At 46.4% G+C, this 18,234-nt stretch overlaps 1 protein-coding gene across 1 annotated transcript in view; it reads left to right on the top strand.

Moving 5' to 3' along the window:
- The window catches only part of LOC129713318 (G protein-coupled receptor kinase 5-like), an 84,333-nt gene that overhangs the window by 43,854 nt on the left and 22,245 nt on the right, over positions 1-18,234 (top strand). The window contains exons 3-9 of the mRNA XM_055662291.1: positions 3,570-3,682; positions 7,411-7,488; positions 10,298-10,398; positions 11,645-11,737; positions 12,974-13,037; positions 14,759-14,899; positions 16,677-16,867. Coding sequence (XP_055518266.1) covers positions 3,570-3,682; positions 7,411-7,488; positions 10,298-10,398; positions 11,645-11,737; positions 12,974-13,037; positions 14,759-14,899; positions 16,677-16,867 — 781 coding nt within the window. The remainder of the gene's footprint in view (positions 1-3,569; positions 3,683-7,410; positions 7,489-10,297; positions 10,399-11,644; positions 11,738-12,973; positions 13,038-14,758; positions 14,900-16,676; positions 16,868-18,234) is intronic.

Below are 18,234 nucleotides of genomic sequence, written 5' to 3'. Positions count from 1 at the left end.
GCTGACTTGGATTTGCAGGTTACTGCTTCAGGCAGTGAATGGTCGGGCAAGATCTTTGTGGGTGCCTCACAGGCACCAGGAAGGGAGTCTCTGAACATGGACAGATACACAGGGAACCCAGGCAAACCTGTTCTTCTTGGTACGGGACTGAATACACATCCTTGTTCCATCACCAAAGGCAATTTGAGTTGCAAACAATCTCGTGAGTGCTCCCGGCACAGAATGTTCTCTGGAGAGCCGCCTGTTTGCCGGTCATAAATATGGATAATTGTAGCAGTTGGCATGGTAAATTGAACTGATTGCTTGCAAGAGATATTGCGCACTATTATTTTCCTGGCTGTTTCAGAACGGTTTCATGGTTAATCCTAAGTATGTGAATCGAATAGTGAAAGGCTTGGATAGAGTGGATGTGGAGAGGGTGTTTCCACCAGTGGGAGTCTAGGACCGCTGGTCATAGCCTCAGAATTAAAGGACATTCCTTTAGGAAGGAGATGAGAAGGGATTTCTTTCATTAGAAGGTGGTGGATCTGTGGAGTTTATTGCCACTGAAGGCCGTGGAAGCCAAGTCAATTGATATTTTTAAGGCAGAGATAGATAGATTCTTGGTACACAAAAATTGCTGGAGAAACTCAGCAGGTGCAGCAGCATCTATGGAGCGAAGGAAATAGGCAACGTTTCAGGCCGAAACCCTTCTTCAGACTGAAGGAAATAGGCAACGTTTCGGGCCGAAACCCTTCCGGGTTTCGGCCCGAAACGTTGCCTATTTCCTTCGCTCCATAGATGCTGCTGCACCTATTAGTACGGGTGTCAGGGGTTATGGGGAGAAGGCAGGAGAATGGGGTTAAGAAGGAAAGATTAGATCAACCATGATTGAATGGCGGAGTAGACTTGATGGGTCGAATAACCTAATCATGCTCCTATTACTTATGACCTTATTTCATGTTCCAGTGAGAGCAAGACACAGTGGCACAGCGGTAGAGTTGCTGCCTTACAGCGCCAGAGACCCCGGTTTGATCCTGATGCAGGAAATTAGCTGTTGTTTTGTGGGATAGCAGGGCAAGCCCGACGGGCTGAATAGCCTGCTTTTTGTCTGACAAAAGACAAATGGCGTTTGCATTGCATGACTAGGGTGCATAATAAGGAGTTTAGTTTCACGACTTCGTGCTGGAAAACTCATTAGCATGTATTTTGTTACGCAATTACAATCCACAAATGCTGCAAAGCGATTGAACGATGATGTTCCAGGGCCTCGGCTTGCGTTGCCTCTGGTATTGCAAGTGCCTTATGCTATGAAAGCTGGCGGTAGGATTAGTACAGTGCAACAATTGAACCAAAGGCAAAAAAGCTGGAGAAACTCAGCGGGTGCACAGCATCTATGGAACCAATATGTTTCGGGCCGAAACCCTTTCAGACTGTCTGGGTATCACAGAAGGGAGGGACACTGATGAGGGGAGGATAGCAAGTCTAACAAAATGGGAGAATTTGGTTCATGCCCCCGGGGCCTCCCCAAACGGAATATGGTGTTGTTCCTCCAATTTCTGCTGCTGTGGCCATGGAGGAGACCTAAAGGAATTGCATAGTTGAAGTGCTGAGCCAAGGCGTCCGGGGAGGTCCGGTTCGGCCGAAACGGGCCTATTTCCTTCGCTCCATAGATGCTGCTGTGCAAAGGTGATTCTCCCATCTGCAGAATATAACCAATATTTGTCTTATCACAAGACACTGATGATGGACGCTAAAACGGGTGGGGCCTAGCTGGAGTTTTCTAACTGGTTTCAGCTACGGGACTAAAGGCATTGCATACTCTGGGGAGATGAAAGGTGGATAGGTGACATCTCTGGAGTCGGGATAGGTGACGTTTCGGGTCGAGACCCTTCTTCAGTCCGAAGGTCCTGAAACGTCACCTATTACTCCAGCATTTGGTGTCTTTCTTCAGTGTGGGCCAGCATCTGCAGTTCCTTCTTACACATATAAAAATGTGAAGAAAGAATAAACGGTCCAGGCATGTGTGCAGTTTGGTAGACAAAAATGCTGGAGAAACTCAGCGGGTGAGGCAGCATCTATGGAGCGAAGGAAATAGGCAACGTTTCAGATCGAGAACCTTCTTCAGACCATTTAGTAGTTTAGTTTAGAGACACAGCCCACTGAGTCCACACCAACCCGTATATTAACACTATCCTACACACACAACAGGGACAATTTACACTTATACCAAGCCAATTAACCTACCAACATGTATGTTTTTGGAGTGTGGGAGGAAAATGAAGATCTCGGAGAAAACCCACCCGGTCACGGGGAGAACGTACAAACTCCATACAGACGAGAGCCCGTAGTCGGGATCGAACCCGGATCTCTGGAACTTCAAGCACTGTAAGGCTGCAACTCAACCACTGCGCCACCTTGCCGCCCTGATCCCAACGCCACAAGATTGGAAGGATGTGATCGTGCTGGTGAAAGGGCAGAGATTTGGCAGAATTTTGCCTAGTTTGGAGTTTAGTTAAGGGGAGAGGTTAGATAGGCACGGAATGCCAGAATAACTCAGCGGGATCAGGCAACGTCTCTGGAGAAAAGGAATAGATGAGGTTTCAGGGTCTACCTTCGACCCAAAACGTCACCTATTCCTTATCTCCAGAGATGCTGCTTGACCTGCAGAATTAGGCCATTCGGCCCATCAAGTCTACTCCGCCATTCAATCATGGCTGATCTATCTCTCCCTCCCTCTCAACCCCATTCTCCAGCCTTCTCCCCTGACACCCAGCCTCCACACTGTCTCAGTTTTGAATCTTTTGGAAACTGCCTGGCAGGTTGGTCGAGTATTGTGGTTTAATTATCTTTTAATTGAGGTTCAGGCTGTCAGGTTCTGCTTGTATCTTGGCCTGTGCTTGGCTACATCCACAACTCCTTGTGTTCCCGCTGGAGTTCTCCAAGTGACTTGAGTTCATGTGTTTACAACGCTGGATTCCCTTGGTGAGTCCTGTGTTGATCTGATCAGTGATCTGTTTTGAACATATGATCCCAGCTGATTTCTCATTGGCAATAATTACCTCTCTTAGTGAGACACAATGTACCTATTCGCATGTTTAGTTTCTTCCTTGTTCACCATTCACATAATGCACAAGGTACCGAAGAGCAGTGGTGAAAAGGCCCCAAACAAGGCGGCACTGGCATTATATGCAAAACGAATTTCACAATGTAATGTTTAAATGCATATGTGACAATGAGTATCCATTGAACAATGCAGGTACCTGCATCGTTAAGCAGCTATTGGGGTCATGCAGCAGAGGCAAATTAGGTCCCTGTACTCTAGACCTGCCCAGTGCAAGGTTTGCTTTCTACTTGTTCACGCTGCTTGTTCTTACTCACTGCCTACAATCAAACCACTAACGGCTTGTATTGTCATGTTTCACATCAGGCACGGCTTGCGATCAAAATAGAAAATGCAACCTAAGCAATTTAGCAGAGAGTGCAGGGCTGGTTGCTTGGAACACAAAGATGCATGGTTGCAGCAGACCACATCAACTCCCGAGCACCAAATCAAATGTTTCTCTTTCCTTTTTTTGCCCACCTTCTAGAACGAGACTATGACAGCCTGTGTAACAAGCAGCCGATCGGGAGAGAGCTCTTCCGACAGTTCTGTGAGACCAAGCCGGAGCTGAGAAGATGCATCAGGTTCCTCGACACTGTGGTAAGGAGGAGCGGCTTGAAGTGTACGGTGACTGTGTGTGGGACCAGGCAGCGGTGTCGACGTGCCTGAGGGGTTAGTGTTGGAGTTAGGTCAGGTCAGTTCAGTTCAGAGATACAGCTTGGAAACAGGCCCTCCGGCCCACCGAGTCTACGCCAACCAACAATCACCCCATGCACTCATTCTGTCCTGATCATTGGGGACAGTTCATAGAAGCCATTAAACATAAATCCTGCACATCTTTGAGATGTGGGAGAAAACTGGAGCATGCGGAGAAAGCCCACATGGTCACAGCGAGATTGTGCAAACTCCACATAGACAGCACCTGTAGTCAGGATCGAACCCGGGTCTCTGGCACTGTGAGGCAGCAGCTCTACCGCTGTGCCGCCCTGCCGCCTGAGCCAACCTGGTTTAAACCTGGCTTCTGTAAATTGTCCCTAGTGTAGAGGGTGACCACTGGTTAGTGTTGACATGGCCAAAGATCCTATAGCGAGCAAGATAGATCACTCGACGAAAAAGACATGGTACGGTCATGGGCAGCTTCATGGGTCATTTTCGGCCCCATTTCCGTAACCGGCTTCCGTCTCCGCACCAAAGATCCCGTAGCGGAGCAAAGATACTAGTGCGGAGACGGAAGCAGGTTACGGAAACATCCTCGTAAAAATAAAAGTTATTTGGTAAAAATCTTCTCCTCATTTTCAGAATTATATAATTTATTAACACAACCTGTTTCCCTGCAACGTTGATTACACTGCGGGTCGGGTTACTGAAATGGATGAAAAAAAGGCCCACGTTCCGCTCCGTTGCGTACTACACGTCAGCCCATTGCATTTAGAAGGAGTGGTCTATCTTGCTTGCGATAGGATCTTTGGACATGGTGGGCCAAAGGGCCTGTTTCCATGCTGTATCTCACAAACTAAAAACTAAAGCGACTATGAACTTGCACCCCAAGTTCCTTCACTGTTTAACTGTGACTCAGTGCTAGATCTGGAAACCTCATGTGGAACAGATGTCAAAGAATTGGAGAGTGAACAGAAGTATTTTTCTAGAATCGTAGCAGTGGAAATTTGTGAGTACAGAGACTAGAGAAGTTGAGATCTTTCCCTTTGAGTGGGAAGAAGAATCAGAGATTTGAACCCTATTCAAAATCGTAAAAAGAGAACTCATTACTAAAGGACACAGAACCAAAGATGTCATTACAAGAGGATGCAGCTCGTTTTTGAGCAGCAGTACACTCTGTGAAAATGCAGAGGAAATGGGTGCGACCAATTTTTTAAAAAGATATTTGCATGAAGGAAAGAGAGCTGAGATGGATTCATTGGATAATACATTTTTTTAAATTTCAGAAATATAATGTATTCACAACAAAATATATACAGGAAATGCAATGCTAGCTGTGCATGTCATTCTTTGCATTCATAGTCATACAGTGTGGAAACAGGCCCTTCGGCTCACACCAGCCAACATGTCCCATCTACAGGGAGACAAAAATGCTGGAGGAACTCAGCGGGCGAGGTAGCATCTATGGAGCGAAGGAAATAGGCAATGTTTTGGGCCAAACCCCTTCTTCAGACTCGTCCAACCTGCCTGTGTTTTGCCTTGGGGAACCACACTGTGGGAGGGGCGGTACTGAGAGAGTGTGGCATGCTCCAAAACCTCAGGCACAAAGTGCTAGCTTAACTCAGCAGGCCGCACAGCATTGTGTTTAAGAAGGAACTGCAGATGCTGGAAAATCGAAGGTGGACAAAAGTGCTGGAGAAACTCAGCGGGTGCAGCAGCATCTATGGGGCGAAGGAAATAAGCAACGTTTCGGGCCGAAACCCTTCTTCAGACTGGTCACACAGCATCCCTGGAGCACAAAGTGTTTAGTTAATTTTTTTAGAGATACGGAGCGGAAACAGGCCCTTCGTCCCACCGAGCCAGCGCCGACCATTCATACTACCCTTTTTTTAAATTTTAAGCCAAGCCAATTAACCTACAAACCTGTACATGTGGAGTGTGGAAGGAAACCGAAGATCGCAGAGAAAGCCCACGCAGGTCACGGGGAGAACGTACACACTCTGTACAGACAGCGCCCGTAGTCAGGATCGAACCCGGGTCTCTGGCGCTGTAAGGCAGTAGTTCCACCACTGTGCCACCCTGTGCTGGAGTAACTTAGTGGGTCAGGCATCATCCTTGGAGCACAGAGTGCTGGAGTAACTCAGCAAGAAACTGTGGCATACTCCACATTGATCAACCCGAAAAACAGCCAGCAGAGACAAATGCTGCTAAAAGCACCTAAGGCAATTGCAATGCAATGTCCTTGTGGGTTTGCATGCTATTACAATGCATTTGACTTAGAAGCCGACCATGACACCTTGCAAGACAGGTTCCAGAGTTTAATAAAGGCTGGTCTATAATCCACCTGAGGAGCAACAATGCAATGTCCATGGTGTGGGTTTGTCCATCACGGGCTATTCCCCAACATCACAGGCATTTGACGTTTTGGACAGCCGACCAAGCTGACCACCGGTGCAAGACTTCACTCCCCCAGAGTTATCCGACCTAAAGGCTGGTCTCCTCCATGGCCACAGCGAGCCACCTGAGGAACACAACAATTCCGTTTGGGGGTCTGCAGCATATCGAAGTTCCCAAATTACATGGTATAAAGTGATGGACACTGCCCAATCCATCACGGGTACTGACTTCCCCAACATCACAGGGATGGATCTGTGCAGGGCTTGTTGCTTCAAAAAGGCAGCCGGCAGCATTGTCAGACCCACACCACCCTGGCCAAGCTCTGATTTCACACCTCCTGTGATTTATCCATTTTTGTCCGAGCTGTATGTCATCAGCACTTGTGTACTCTGATATTTTTCCAGTAGAATGTTTCTCTTCATCATAACCTCAAGGGCATTTTTGTAATGTTCAGCTCTCTGGTTAAGCGACAGACTCCACACTGCTGCCTGAGAGACTTACCCCCTCTCCTCCACCAGACTAATTTAAGTTAGAATGATATTAAAGGGGCAGTACCAGTGTGTGTTGCCTGAGGGACAGAAAACAGTTCAGAGACTCGGGAAACATCTCAGGAGAACGTGGGTAGGTGACGTTTCTGGTTGGGACCCTTCTTCAGACTGTTTACTTTAGTTTAGATTAGAGATACAGCGTCTTGGGCACACAGAGTCCACACCGACCAGTGATCCCAGCACATTAACACTGTCCAACACTCGGGACAATTTGATACCTACAAACCTGCACGTCTTTTGAATGCGGGAGGAAACCGAAGATCTCGGTGCAAACCCACGCAGGTCACGGGGAGAACGTACAAACTCCGTACAGACAAGCACCCGTAGTCAGGATCGAACCCGGGTCTCTGGCGCTGTAAGGCAGCAACTCTACCGCTATGCCACCCTGTTTTAGCCGTTTTGTACATTAATCAGCATCTGCAGTTTCTACCTTGTGATTCCAATTTGAGTAAAATCTGAATTGAACGAGGGTTTACAGAACAATACAGAGACTTGAAAGTGCGCTCAGAACCAGACTCAGAAATAACGTCTTCCCCTCTATTATCAGTTTCTGATTAGCTCTTCCATAAGCTGGGGTAGTGTCAGATTCTTCTCTACCCTACTGCAAACATTGGACTTTTGTCTATGGAACTGATGCGCTTTAGTGCTGGTAACTATATTCTGCACTCTTTGCTCTGCCTATGGTCAAAGATTGCTTAATGGTGCAATGTGTTTGTTCTTCTCCAGGTAGATTATGAAGTGACTCCAGATGAGAGGAGGAAGGAGAAAGCCGATGAGGTCATTCACAGGTTTCTCACCGAGGGGGTATGGAATGTTATTTTTCTCACTGAAGGGGTTTGAGTTTTACTGTTTAGTTTGAGAGGGACAGCGCGGAAACTGATATTCGCCCCACCGAGTCTGCTCGGACCAGCGATCCCCACACACTAACACTATCTTACACACACACACGAGGGATGATTTACATTTATACCAAGTCAATTAACCTACAAACCTGTACGCCTTTGGAGTGTGGGAGGAAACCGAAGATCTCGGAGAAAACCCACGTGAATTTCCAAGATGTAATGCCCCTTCTTCATCCATGTTCTACAGCAGTGATTCCCAAACTGGGGCCATGGCAAATTTCAGGGGGAGCCACAGAAAAATTTGGGGATTTAGGGGGCCACAGGTTCAATGAAGGGGGCCACTTTTTTTCCCGCTAATAATATCGGGGGGGGGGGGGGCACAGAAAAATTAAAGATCCCGAGGGGGACATGAACTAAAAAAAGGTTGGGAACCACTGTTCTACAGCCATCGAAGCAACTAAGATGTGGGTGGCCACTAGGAATTTGCTGTCATTGAATATTGGGAGAGTTGAAGGTTGCCGTTTCTGTATTTGAATTGCACTGTCAGGAATAACTCAGTTGTCTGACCCGTGATATGTGGAATGCCGGCTACATGTTTGCGGCCAACAGGTTGGACTTTTGTTGGGCTGCTGTGTAGAGGGACTACTGTGGAAGGTTTGGAAACAAATGGTTATTTCTCTTTGACCTTAATAGGTCGCTAAATGATGGGGAACCACCTTTGATGGCTACTCAAACCAGTTTATCATGGTTCTGTGCCGACGAAAGGACTGGTTATTAAATCCATACCAAACTGCTTCTACTACACAGACAAAGGCCCTTCAGCCCACTGCCTCCATGCTATCCCTTTGGCCAATCTCCACGATCTCCAGTTGTCTCATTAGGGCCATATCTTTCCAATACTCTGGCCATCTAACAGCCTCCCAAAAGTATCGATTGGATGTGGTTCCACCATCTCTTCTGGAAAGAACATAAAGAGTATTTACGTGAATTTTGCCCAGACTCGAGAGCCAGAGCTATAGGGAAAGGTGGGACAGGTTAGGACATTACTCCTTGATGTGGCGTCAGTTGAGGAGTGGCCTTATAGAGGTGCAGAGAATCTTGAGAGGAGTCGATAAAGGGAATGCACGGAATCTTTTTTCCCCAGGGTTAGGTAATCATGTAGAGGGCAGAGATTTAGGGTGAGTGGGGAAAAAATGTGATAGGAACCTGAGGGGCAAGTTTTTCACACGGGGTGGTGGGTGTATGAAATAACATGCCAGAGGAAATGGTTGAGGCAAGTGCAATGACAGCAATTTAGAAAGACATCAAAAGCACATGAGTGAGTTGAAAGAACAATGATCAAAAGTTGGTGAAAGATGAAACTAGTTCAGACTGTTGGAGGAACAAACACAAAATCTATAGTGCAGCAAAATATGAAATAAATGACGTCAATTGAGTATAAACACTGAAAATGCAAAGGATCAGAACATTTGGTTTATGAGCACAACACTTGCGTGGGACCAGAACATGGATGGGAAAGCTTTAGACACAAAATGCTGGAGTAACTCAGCGGGTGAGGCAGCATCTGTGGAGAGAAGGAATGGGCGATGTTTCGGGTCGAGACCCTTCTTCAGGCTGAAAAATCTCAAAGTTCTTCTTGAGTCTGAAGAAGGGCCTCGACCTGAAACGTCGCCCATTCCTTCTCTCCAGAGATGCTGCCTCACCTGTTGAGTTATACCAGCATTTTGAGTCTACCTTTGATTTTAACAGCATCTGCAGTTCTTTCTTACTCAAGCTTTAGAGTGATATGGCATGAACAGGACCAAAGATAAGCTGGTTGGATGGGGCTTCCTAGTTAGCATGGACCAGTTGTGGAACCGTTCCTTGCTATATCTACCCTCCCTATGCCTCTTAGCATTTTTTTATGGTGGCAATGGGTGCTTTGTGATATTAGATAAACCATGGTTTTTAGTTTTACAGATACAGCATGGAAACAGGCCCTTCAGCCCTCCGAGTCCGTGCTGACCAATAATCCCCACACACTAGGGACAATTTACATTTATAGAAAGCCAATTAACCTACAATCCTGTACGTCTTTGGTGTGAGGGGAAACTAAAGATCTCTGAGAAAACCTCACGGGGAGAACGTACAAACTCCGTACAGACAGCGCCCGTACGCGGGTCTCTGGCGCTGAAAGTGCCGTAAGGCAGCAACTCTACCGCTGCACCACCATGCCCCCCTCTACCACACTGTCTGTTTCCTTGGATGGATGTAAAATATCTCGCTGTGTTTCCTGAAGAGCACGGATGATCTTTTTTTAATCACAGTCGACTCATTCCAAAATCAACATTCAAACAACCAGATATTTATCTCATTTCTGCTTCTGGGAACTTGCTGTTCATTGGCTCCCTGCGGAGAAGTTATTTAAAAAGCTCTGACTTCGAGCACTTTGGTATGTCCTAAGGTCACATGTCGTGGCATGTAAACATTAGTATCTTCGGAAAGGAAAAACTTGAACTGAACAATCTATTAATATGTCGCTGAGTTCCATCCCTCCTGTTTCTCAGTTGCTCACCTCTGAAGTGCAGCAAGTGAAAAATTCCAACACTCGCCAAAATCCAAACGTCCATTGCTCGCTGCTAATGCCTAATGTAGGCTGGGGAATCTACAGTGGGACAATACTGGGGGATTTTGCTTGGTCTGACTTGTTTTAAAATATGTTGGCATATTTTGGCTCGTGTTCATTCAGCTGATTGTGTTCTCAAACCAGTTTTGTCTTTCACTTCTCCCAGTCTCCAGAATACATGACAGAAATTAGCAAGTCCCACATCATTCAGTGCATCGAAAGCCTTGAAAAGGGCCCGTGCAAAGAGATCTTCAGTGAATGCTTGAAGTAAGTATTGTATACAGCTTGTATTCTTATCAATGGAGGGGGCTCATGGAGAGGCAATAGTAGAGCTAACAGGACTTGATGCTTCAATCCCTGTAGTAAGTCGGCACTCATGATATTTGCAGTGGGATAGTTGCGGTGAAAGGTAGGGTAGGTACGTCATCGATCATCAGGTGGTCACCCTCCTTCTTTAACGTTTCATTGATAATCCCACAACATCTCCAGAGGGCTCAACTGTGATACCTGCCGTCCCAGGTACCCCCCCCCCCCCCTCAATTCCATACCCTTCCTGCAGCCTAATTGTTGATCCAAAGCCAATTGCTGCTTATTTCTGCAGAATTTAATAATGACTTGATTGCTGTTTGGAGGGAGTTACCCCAAAGTGTAGTGGAGGTCCCAGATGTGTTTGTGTGCCGTGAATCAATGTTACATTAATTTTTTTTTTTTTCCTGATTCTTTGCATTTTTAGTGTTTATTCTCTATTGACAATTGGCATTTATTTCACGTTGTGTATTGATTTTCCGTTCATTCCTACAACGGGCAGAACTGGTTCCATCTTTCACCGACTTTTGACAATTGGTCTTTGGGTGGTGAATCTGTGGAATTCATTGCCACACAAACTGTGTGGAGCCAAGTGAATGGGAGCGATAGAGAGATTCTTGATTAGTACGGGTGTTGGTGGATACGGGGAGAGGGCAGGAGAGTGGGATTAGGAGGGAGAGATAGATCGGCCATGATTGAATAGCAGAGTCATCTTGATGGGCCGAATGGCCTAATTCTTCACCTGTCACTTATTCATTTATGAAATCAGTCATGTGCTTTTGATACTATTCTTGACAATGTCGTGGAGGTCTGGTTTACCATATAACCATATAACAATTTACAGCACGGAAACAGGCCATCTCGACCCTTCTAGTCTGTGCCGAACACGTATTCTCCCCTAGTCCCATATACCTGCGCTCAGACCATAACCTTCCATTCCCTTCCCGTCCATATAACTATCCAATTTATTTTTGGGTCTCTATCAAAAGTGTTACTTGTGTATTAACCAATTTGTGGGAAGAGTCAACTTCAGGACATCCGGGTAAACGGAACCGATAGATTACCTGGAGACAGCCAGAGACTTCGGTGGAAGGATATTGGTGTGGGTGGATTGGGAAGGAACACTGACCTTTCATTTTCTCTCAAGCTATTTGGCAAAGCCTGACTTTTGAGTGAACTAAATGTTAACTTGTTTGGTTTGGAACAGGAGTCCTCATCAATACCTCAGTGGAGAGCCATTTGTGGATTACCAAGAAAGTATGTACTTTGATCGATTTCTGCAGTGGAAATGGTTGGAGAGGTAAGTACGGTGATTTACCTTGTGTTACCTTCTCCCCCCTGGGACTGGGGCTTTTGCATACGAATGGACAGGGACAAGTCTTGTGGCACACTATTCTGGTATAATGGACAATGTTCCAATCTTCTTTAATTCGAGATGGTTACATTTAATTATATTGTTCGTGAGAACGGAGGCACGATGTCGCAGCGGTAGTGTTGCTGCTTACAGTCTTTGCAGTGCCGGGGACCCGGGTTCGATTGGGTGTTGTCTCTACGGAGTTTGTACGTTCTCCCCTGCGTGGGTTTCCTCCGAGATCTTCGGGTTTCCTCCCACACTCCAAAGACACGCTAGAGGCAGGAAACATGTTGGGGGAGTCCAGAACCAGGGGCCACACAGTTTGCGAATAAGGAATAAGCCATTTAGAACGGAGACGAGGAAACACTTTTTCTCACAGAGAGTGGTGACTCTGTGGAATTCTCTTCCTCAGAGGGCGGTGGAGGCAGGTTCTCAGGATACTTTCAAGAGAGAGCTAGATAGGGCTCTTAAATTATTGTGTGTGGGATAGTGTTAATATTGGGGGATCGCTGGTCGGCACGAACCCAGTGAGCCGAAGGGCCTGTTTCCGCGCTGTATCTCTAAACTAAACTAAACTAGTCTGAAGAAGGGTCTCAACCCAAAATATCACCCATTACTTCTCTCCAGAGATGCTGCCTGTCCCGCTGAGTTACTCCAGCATTTTGTGTCTACCCTAACGTAAACTAAAGGTGGTATTTATTGTGAATCAGAAAAGATCCTCACAAGGCCATCATCTGTGATATGAATTCAGCAGTTAAAATCCAAGAGGAAGTAAGCCAGTACTACTATGGGTGAAGTGTTAGACAATAGACAATAGGTGCAGGAGTAGGCCATTTGGCCCTTCGAGCCAGCACCGCCATTCAATGTGATCATGGCTGATCGTCCCCAATCAGTACCCCGTCCCTGCCTTCTCCCCATATCCCCTGACTCTGCTATTTTTAAGAGCCCTATCTAGCTCTCTCTTGAAAGCATCCAGAGAACCAGCCTCCACCGCCCTCTGAGGCAGAGAATTCCACAGACTCACGACTCTCTGTGAGAAAAAGTGTAGGACAGAGTTTCACTGGGGTTTTCATTCTTTGTGGTAGTTGTCTACAGCTCATCTTCTCTCGGGATGTAGTCAAAGGGAAAATGAAACCTGCATCGAAATTGCTACAATGTTGGTTCTTCCTTTTTGTTCTTCAGACAAGCCATCACCAAAGACACTTTCAGACAATACAGGGTTCTGGGCAAAGGAGGCTTTGGAGAGGTGAGTGTCATTGTCACCTGGTGAAGCTGTGGATTCTGAATAGCGTAACAAAACCAAAAAAACTTGACCGATGACTAAGGCAGGTGAAGCAATGCAAGTTTTTCTTCGTTATTCATCAGAGTGATGGGGGCCGTTGTTACCAAGGACAACAATTTACTGCCCATTCCAAACTTCCCTCTTGATGGACACAAAGTGCTGGAGTAACTTAGCGGGCCAGGTAGTTACTCCAGCACTTTGTGTCTATCTTCAGTAGATGCTGCCCGACTCGCTGAGTTACTCCAGCATTTTGGGTCTATCTTCAGTAGATGCTGCCTGTCCCGTTGAGTTAATCCAGCACTTTGTGTCTATCTTTGGCCTAGACCAGCATCTGCAGTTCCTTCCTAACCCAACCGTGTAAATGGAGAAAACCCATGCATTGTAATGGAAGGCACTGAATAGTCAACCACATTGCTGCTGGTTTGGAGTTGTATGTAGGGCAGATGAGCTGGGGATGGCAAATTTACTCTCGAGAAGAACACTACATTTTCTGGCTGCCATGGAGGACTGAAATTAATTCTCCACCCGTGATACCGAGCGTCAGGAGATGGGGAATGCACAGTACCTTTCAAATCCATGATGCTTTAGCTAATGGAGGCAGCAGAAGACCCGCAAGGGCAGCACGGTGGCACAGCGGTAGAGTTGCTGCTTTACAGTGCCAGGGTCCCGGGTTCGATCCTGACCACGGGTGCTGTCTGTATGAAGTTTGTACATTCTCACCGTGACCTGCGCGGGTTTTCTCCGGGAAGCTCCAGTTTCCTTCCACACTCCAAAGACGTACGTAGGAGGATTGTAGGTTAATTGGCTTGGTACGATTATAAATTGTCCCTAGTGTTTGTAGGATAGTGTTAGTGTGCGGGGATCGCTGGTCAGCGCGGACTCTGTGGCTGCTTTGTATCACCGATCAGCCTATGCAAACCGTGCATGAAAATCCAGCCAAAACTACATACTTTGAATCATATGTTGGTCCCAGTCTTTATACTGAGTTTTGTCCACTGGTGAGAGGTGAGATCGAGCCCTATTTATCAGCATCCTGTGTTCACATTGTCTCCCTTTCATTATGTGAAACGGTTATCGTCGGTTTCTATTGAACTCTGATCAAGAAGGCTCATCAGCGTCTCTTCTTCCTGAGGAGACTGAAGAAGGTCCATCTGTCTCCTCAGATCCTGGTGAACTTCTACCGCTGCACCATCGAGAGCATCCTTACCAACTGCATCACAGTATGGTATGGCAACTGCTCTGTCTCCGACCGGAAGGCATTGCAGAGGGTGGTGAAAATTGCCCAACACATCACCGGTTCCTCGCTCCCCTCCATTGAGTCTGTCCAAAGCAAGCGCTGACGGCGGAGGGCGCTCAGCATCGCCAAGGACTGCTCTCACCCCAACCATGGACTGTTTACCCTCCTACCATCCGGGAGGCGCTACAGGTCTCCCCGTTGCCGAACCAGCAGGTCGAGGAACAGCTTCTTTCCGGCGGCTGTCACTCTACTCAACAACGTACCTCGGTGACTGCCAATCACCCCCCCCCCCCCCCGGACACTTCTTTTTTTTTTAAAATTCAAATCGTTTGCTATGTCGCTCTTCCAGGGAGATGCTAAATGCATTTCGTTGTCTCTGTACTGTACACTGACAATGACAATTAAAATTGAATCTGAATCTGAATCTATTGACTCCTTGCTCTTTCAGGTCTGTGCGTGTCAAGTGAGAGCAACGGGGAAAATGTACGCGTGTAAGAAGCTGGAGAAGAAGAGAATCAAGAAAAGGAAAGGAGAGACGATGGCATTAAATGAAAAACAAATATTAGAAAAAGTAAATAGCAGATTTGTAGTAAGTATCCACTGCTCATTGGATTATAATTGATCAATAAATGATTCAGAATTAGAAACTCCTCAAGTAGCTTAAGGTACTGAATTAAGTGTTGATGTATCACTGCTTAAAGTGCATTTATCGTGAGTTTGACACAGATTGTCTCAGTTATTCCAGGATCATGGAGGTTTCTGCCTGTTGGGTGGCTCAGTGGTAGAGTTGCTTCCTCACAGCGCCAGAGACCTGGGCTTCGGTCCTGACCTTGGGTGCTGTCTGTGTGGAGCTTGCATGTTCTTACTCTGACCAAATGGGTTTCCTCCCACATCCCAAAGATGTGTAGATTTATAGGTGAATTGGCATCTGCCAATTGCCCCTAGAGTTTAGGATACAACTAGTGTATGGCTGATTGCTGGTCGGTATGGACTTGGTGGGCCGAAGGGCCTGTTTCCATGCTGTACCTCTAAAGAAATTAACCATAGAACTAGTGTATGGGTGATTGGTGGTCGGCATGGACTTGGGGGAGTTAGAGACAGTTTCCACGCTGTATCTCTAAACTAATTCACAAGGGAGGAACGGTTTGATTGCAATGCATGGTCTGTTTTGCATGCTTGGATACAAGTTTGTACACACTAAACTCCCAGCCTTTGTCACTTACTCCAGCCATTTGCCGTCAACCCTCCCCTCAAATGTATCCACTTATCACTTGCGCTCTCTGTCCTACCCTTGAAATTTTCTTCCAGCATTCCCACCCCTGCTCCATCAGTCTGAAGAAGGAGCCCGGACCTAACATGTCATCTGTTCATCCCTTCCACTGATTCTACCTGACCCGCTGAGTTCTTCAGGCACTTTGTGTTTTGCTCAAGATTCCAGCATCTGCAGATCATTGTGTCACCAAACACCCATTCTTGTCTTGCAGATGCTGGAAAATCGAAGGTAGACAAAAGTGCTGGAGAAACTCAGCGGTTGCAGCACTGGAGCGAAGGAAATAGGCTGATCCCGCAGAAGGGTTTGAGCTTCATTCAAATGTTTCAGGCATTATTATAGTAGAAACATAGTTTTGTGCAGGAAGATTCCAGCATGCACTGCCATTCAAATGATCATGGCTGATCATCCAACTCAGTAACACCCATTCTTGGCCACAAGGGCCACATTATCTCCCTCTCTAAGAAGCCAATGAGCTGGCCTCAACTGCAGAGAGTTGATTCACCACTCTCTGTGTGAAAAAAATCTCGGTTTTTAAAGGATTTCCCCCTTAGACAAAAGCTGTGACCCCTTGTCCTGGACTTCCCCAACATCGAGAACAATCTTCCTGCATCAGTCCAACCCCTTAAGAATTTTGTAAGTTTCTATAAGATCCCCTCTCATCTCCTAATTCTAGAGCGAAGGAAATCGGCAAGTCGATCAGTCTTTCTGCAGAAGGGTCCTTCCCGAGCTGGTGCTGCACTCCCTCATGGCAATAATGTCCTTCCTCAGATTTGGAGCAAAATGCATTATTATCCAGGTGTGTGTATTTACTGGTACACAAAAAATGCTGGAGAAACTCAGCGGGTGCAGCAGCATCTATGGGGCGAAGGAGATAGGCAACATTTTGGGCCGAAACCCTTCTTCAGACTGAAGGAAATAGGCAACGTTTCGGGCCGAAACCCTTCCGGGTTTCGGCCCGAAACGTTGCCTATTTCCTTCGCTCCATAGATGCTGCTGCACCCGCTGAGTTTCTCCAGCATTTTTGTCTACCTACCATTCTTGTCTTGTTCACGGCCACTCGTAAGGTTTCAACTCTCTGTGCTTCGATTCCCAGGTCAGCCTAGCTTATGCCTACGAAACTAAAGATGCACTGTGTTTGGTTCTCACCATTATGAACGGAGGGGACTTGAAGTTCCACATCTACAGCATGGGCGACCCAGGCTTTGAGGAGGAACGTGTTATATTTTACACGGCTGAAATCTGCTGTGGCCTGGCTCACCTCCACCGGGAAGGTATTGCATATCGGTAAGTGTGCTTCCAATCCCTGTGCAAACTCCCAAACCACAAACCATGTGCACTTGTGAATTTAAACGATCAAGCTCGCTGGACAGCCACAGCGTTCAAGAACTTTCACGTTAAGAACGAATAATGAAAGGCCTGGATAGAGTGGATGTGGAGAGGATGTTTCCACCAGTGGGAGAGTCTAGGATTAGAGGTCACAGCCTCATAATTAAAGGACGATCCTTTAGAAAGAAGGTGAGGAGAAATTTCTTTAGTCAGAGGGTGGTGAATCTGTGGAGGCCAAATCAATGGATATGTTTACGGCAGAGATGGATACATTCTTCATTAGTACGGGTGTCGGGGGTTATGGGGAGATGGCAGGAGAATGGGGTTAGGAGGGAGAGATGGATCAGCATTGATTGAATGGCGGAGTAGATTTGATGGGCCGAATGGCCTAATTCTTCTCCTATCACTTATGGGCTTATAACAATAAACTCTTGTTTTAATATCTGTATCTACTTTCATCACTTTTTCATCATAGCCTTGTTTTCTCTAGCTGATAATTAGTGTGTGTAGAGAGAGCAAGGCAATGTTGTATAGAAGACTCAATAGTGAACTTCGTCTTGCTCTATATGTTATTTCCTGTGCTGTATCTAACACTGTGTCTTGATTTCAATCATGTGCAGTCTTTACACTTATGAAGAGCATGCAACAACAAAAAAGGCTTTTCACTGTACCTCAGTACACGTGACAATCAACAAAACAAAACTGTTTTCTTTTGTAAATCACTTGTGGCCTCAACTTGGGGACCATTTGTAAGCTAGCTGTGAATCATTCCCTTTGGACCACTCTGATCTTTGAGACACGCGTTAATGTGGAAAGTGATTTGTTTGCTATCACCCATTGAGATCTTTGACGGCCACTGTTTGGACAGGGGTTTAGAGATTAGATACAAATTCAACTTTAATTGTCATTGTCAGTGTATAGTACAGAGACAACGAAATGCAGTTAGCATTTCCCTGGAAGAGCGACATAGAATATGATTTCAATAAATAAATCTATTTACATGCATACAGTCATAGTGTTTTTCCTGTGGGAAACGGAGAGACCTGTAGCGCCTCCCGGATGGTAGGTGGGTAAACAGTCCGTGGTTGGGGTGAGAGCAGTCCTTGGTGATGCTGACAGATTCAGTGAGGGGAGGGGAGTGAGGAACCGGTGATGCGTTGGGCAATTTTCACCACTCTCTGCAATGCCTTCTGGTCGGAGACAGAGCAGTTGCCATACCATACTGTGATACAGTTGGTAAGGATGCTCTCGATGGTGCAGCGGTAGAAGTTCACCAGAATCTGAGGAGACAGATGGACCTTCTTCAGTCTCCTCGGGAAGAAGAG

Source organism: Leucoraja erinacea, chromosome 35 (assembly GCF_028641065.1).
Source record: "Leucoraja erinacea ecotype New England chromosome 35, Leri_hhj_1, whole genome shotgun sequence".
In the NCBI taxonomy this organism is placed as follows: domain Eukaryota; kingdom Metazoa; phylum Chordata; class Chondrichthyes; order Rajiformes; family Rajidae; genus Leucoraja; species Leucoraja erinaceus.
Note: the sequence above shows the minus strand (reverse complement) of the source record. Positions and strands in the feature narration are given on the sequence as shown.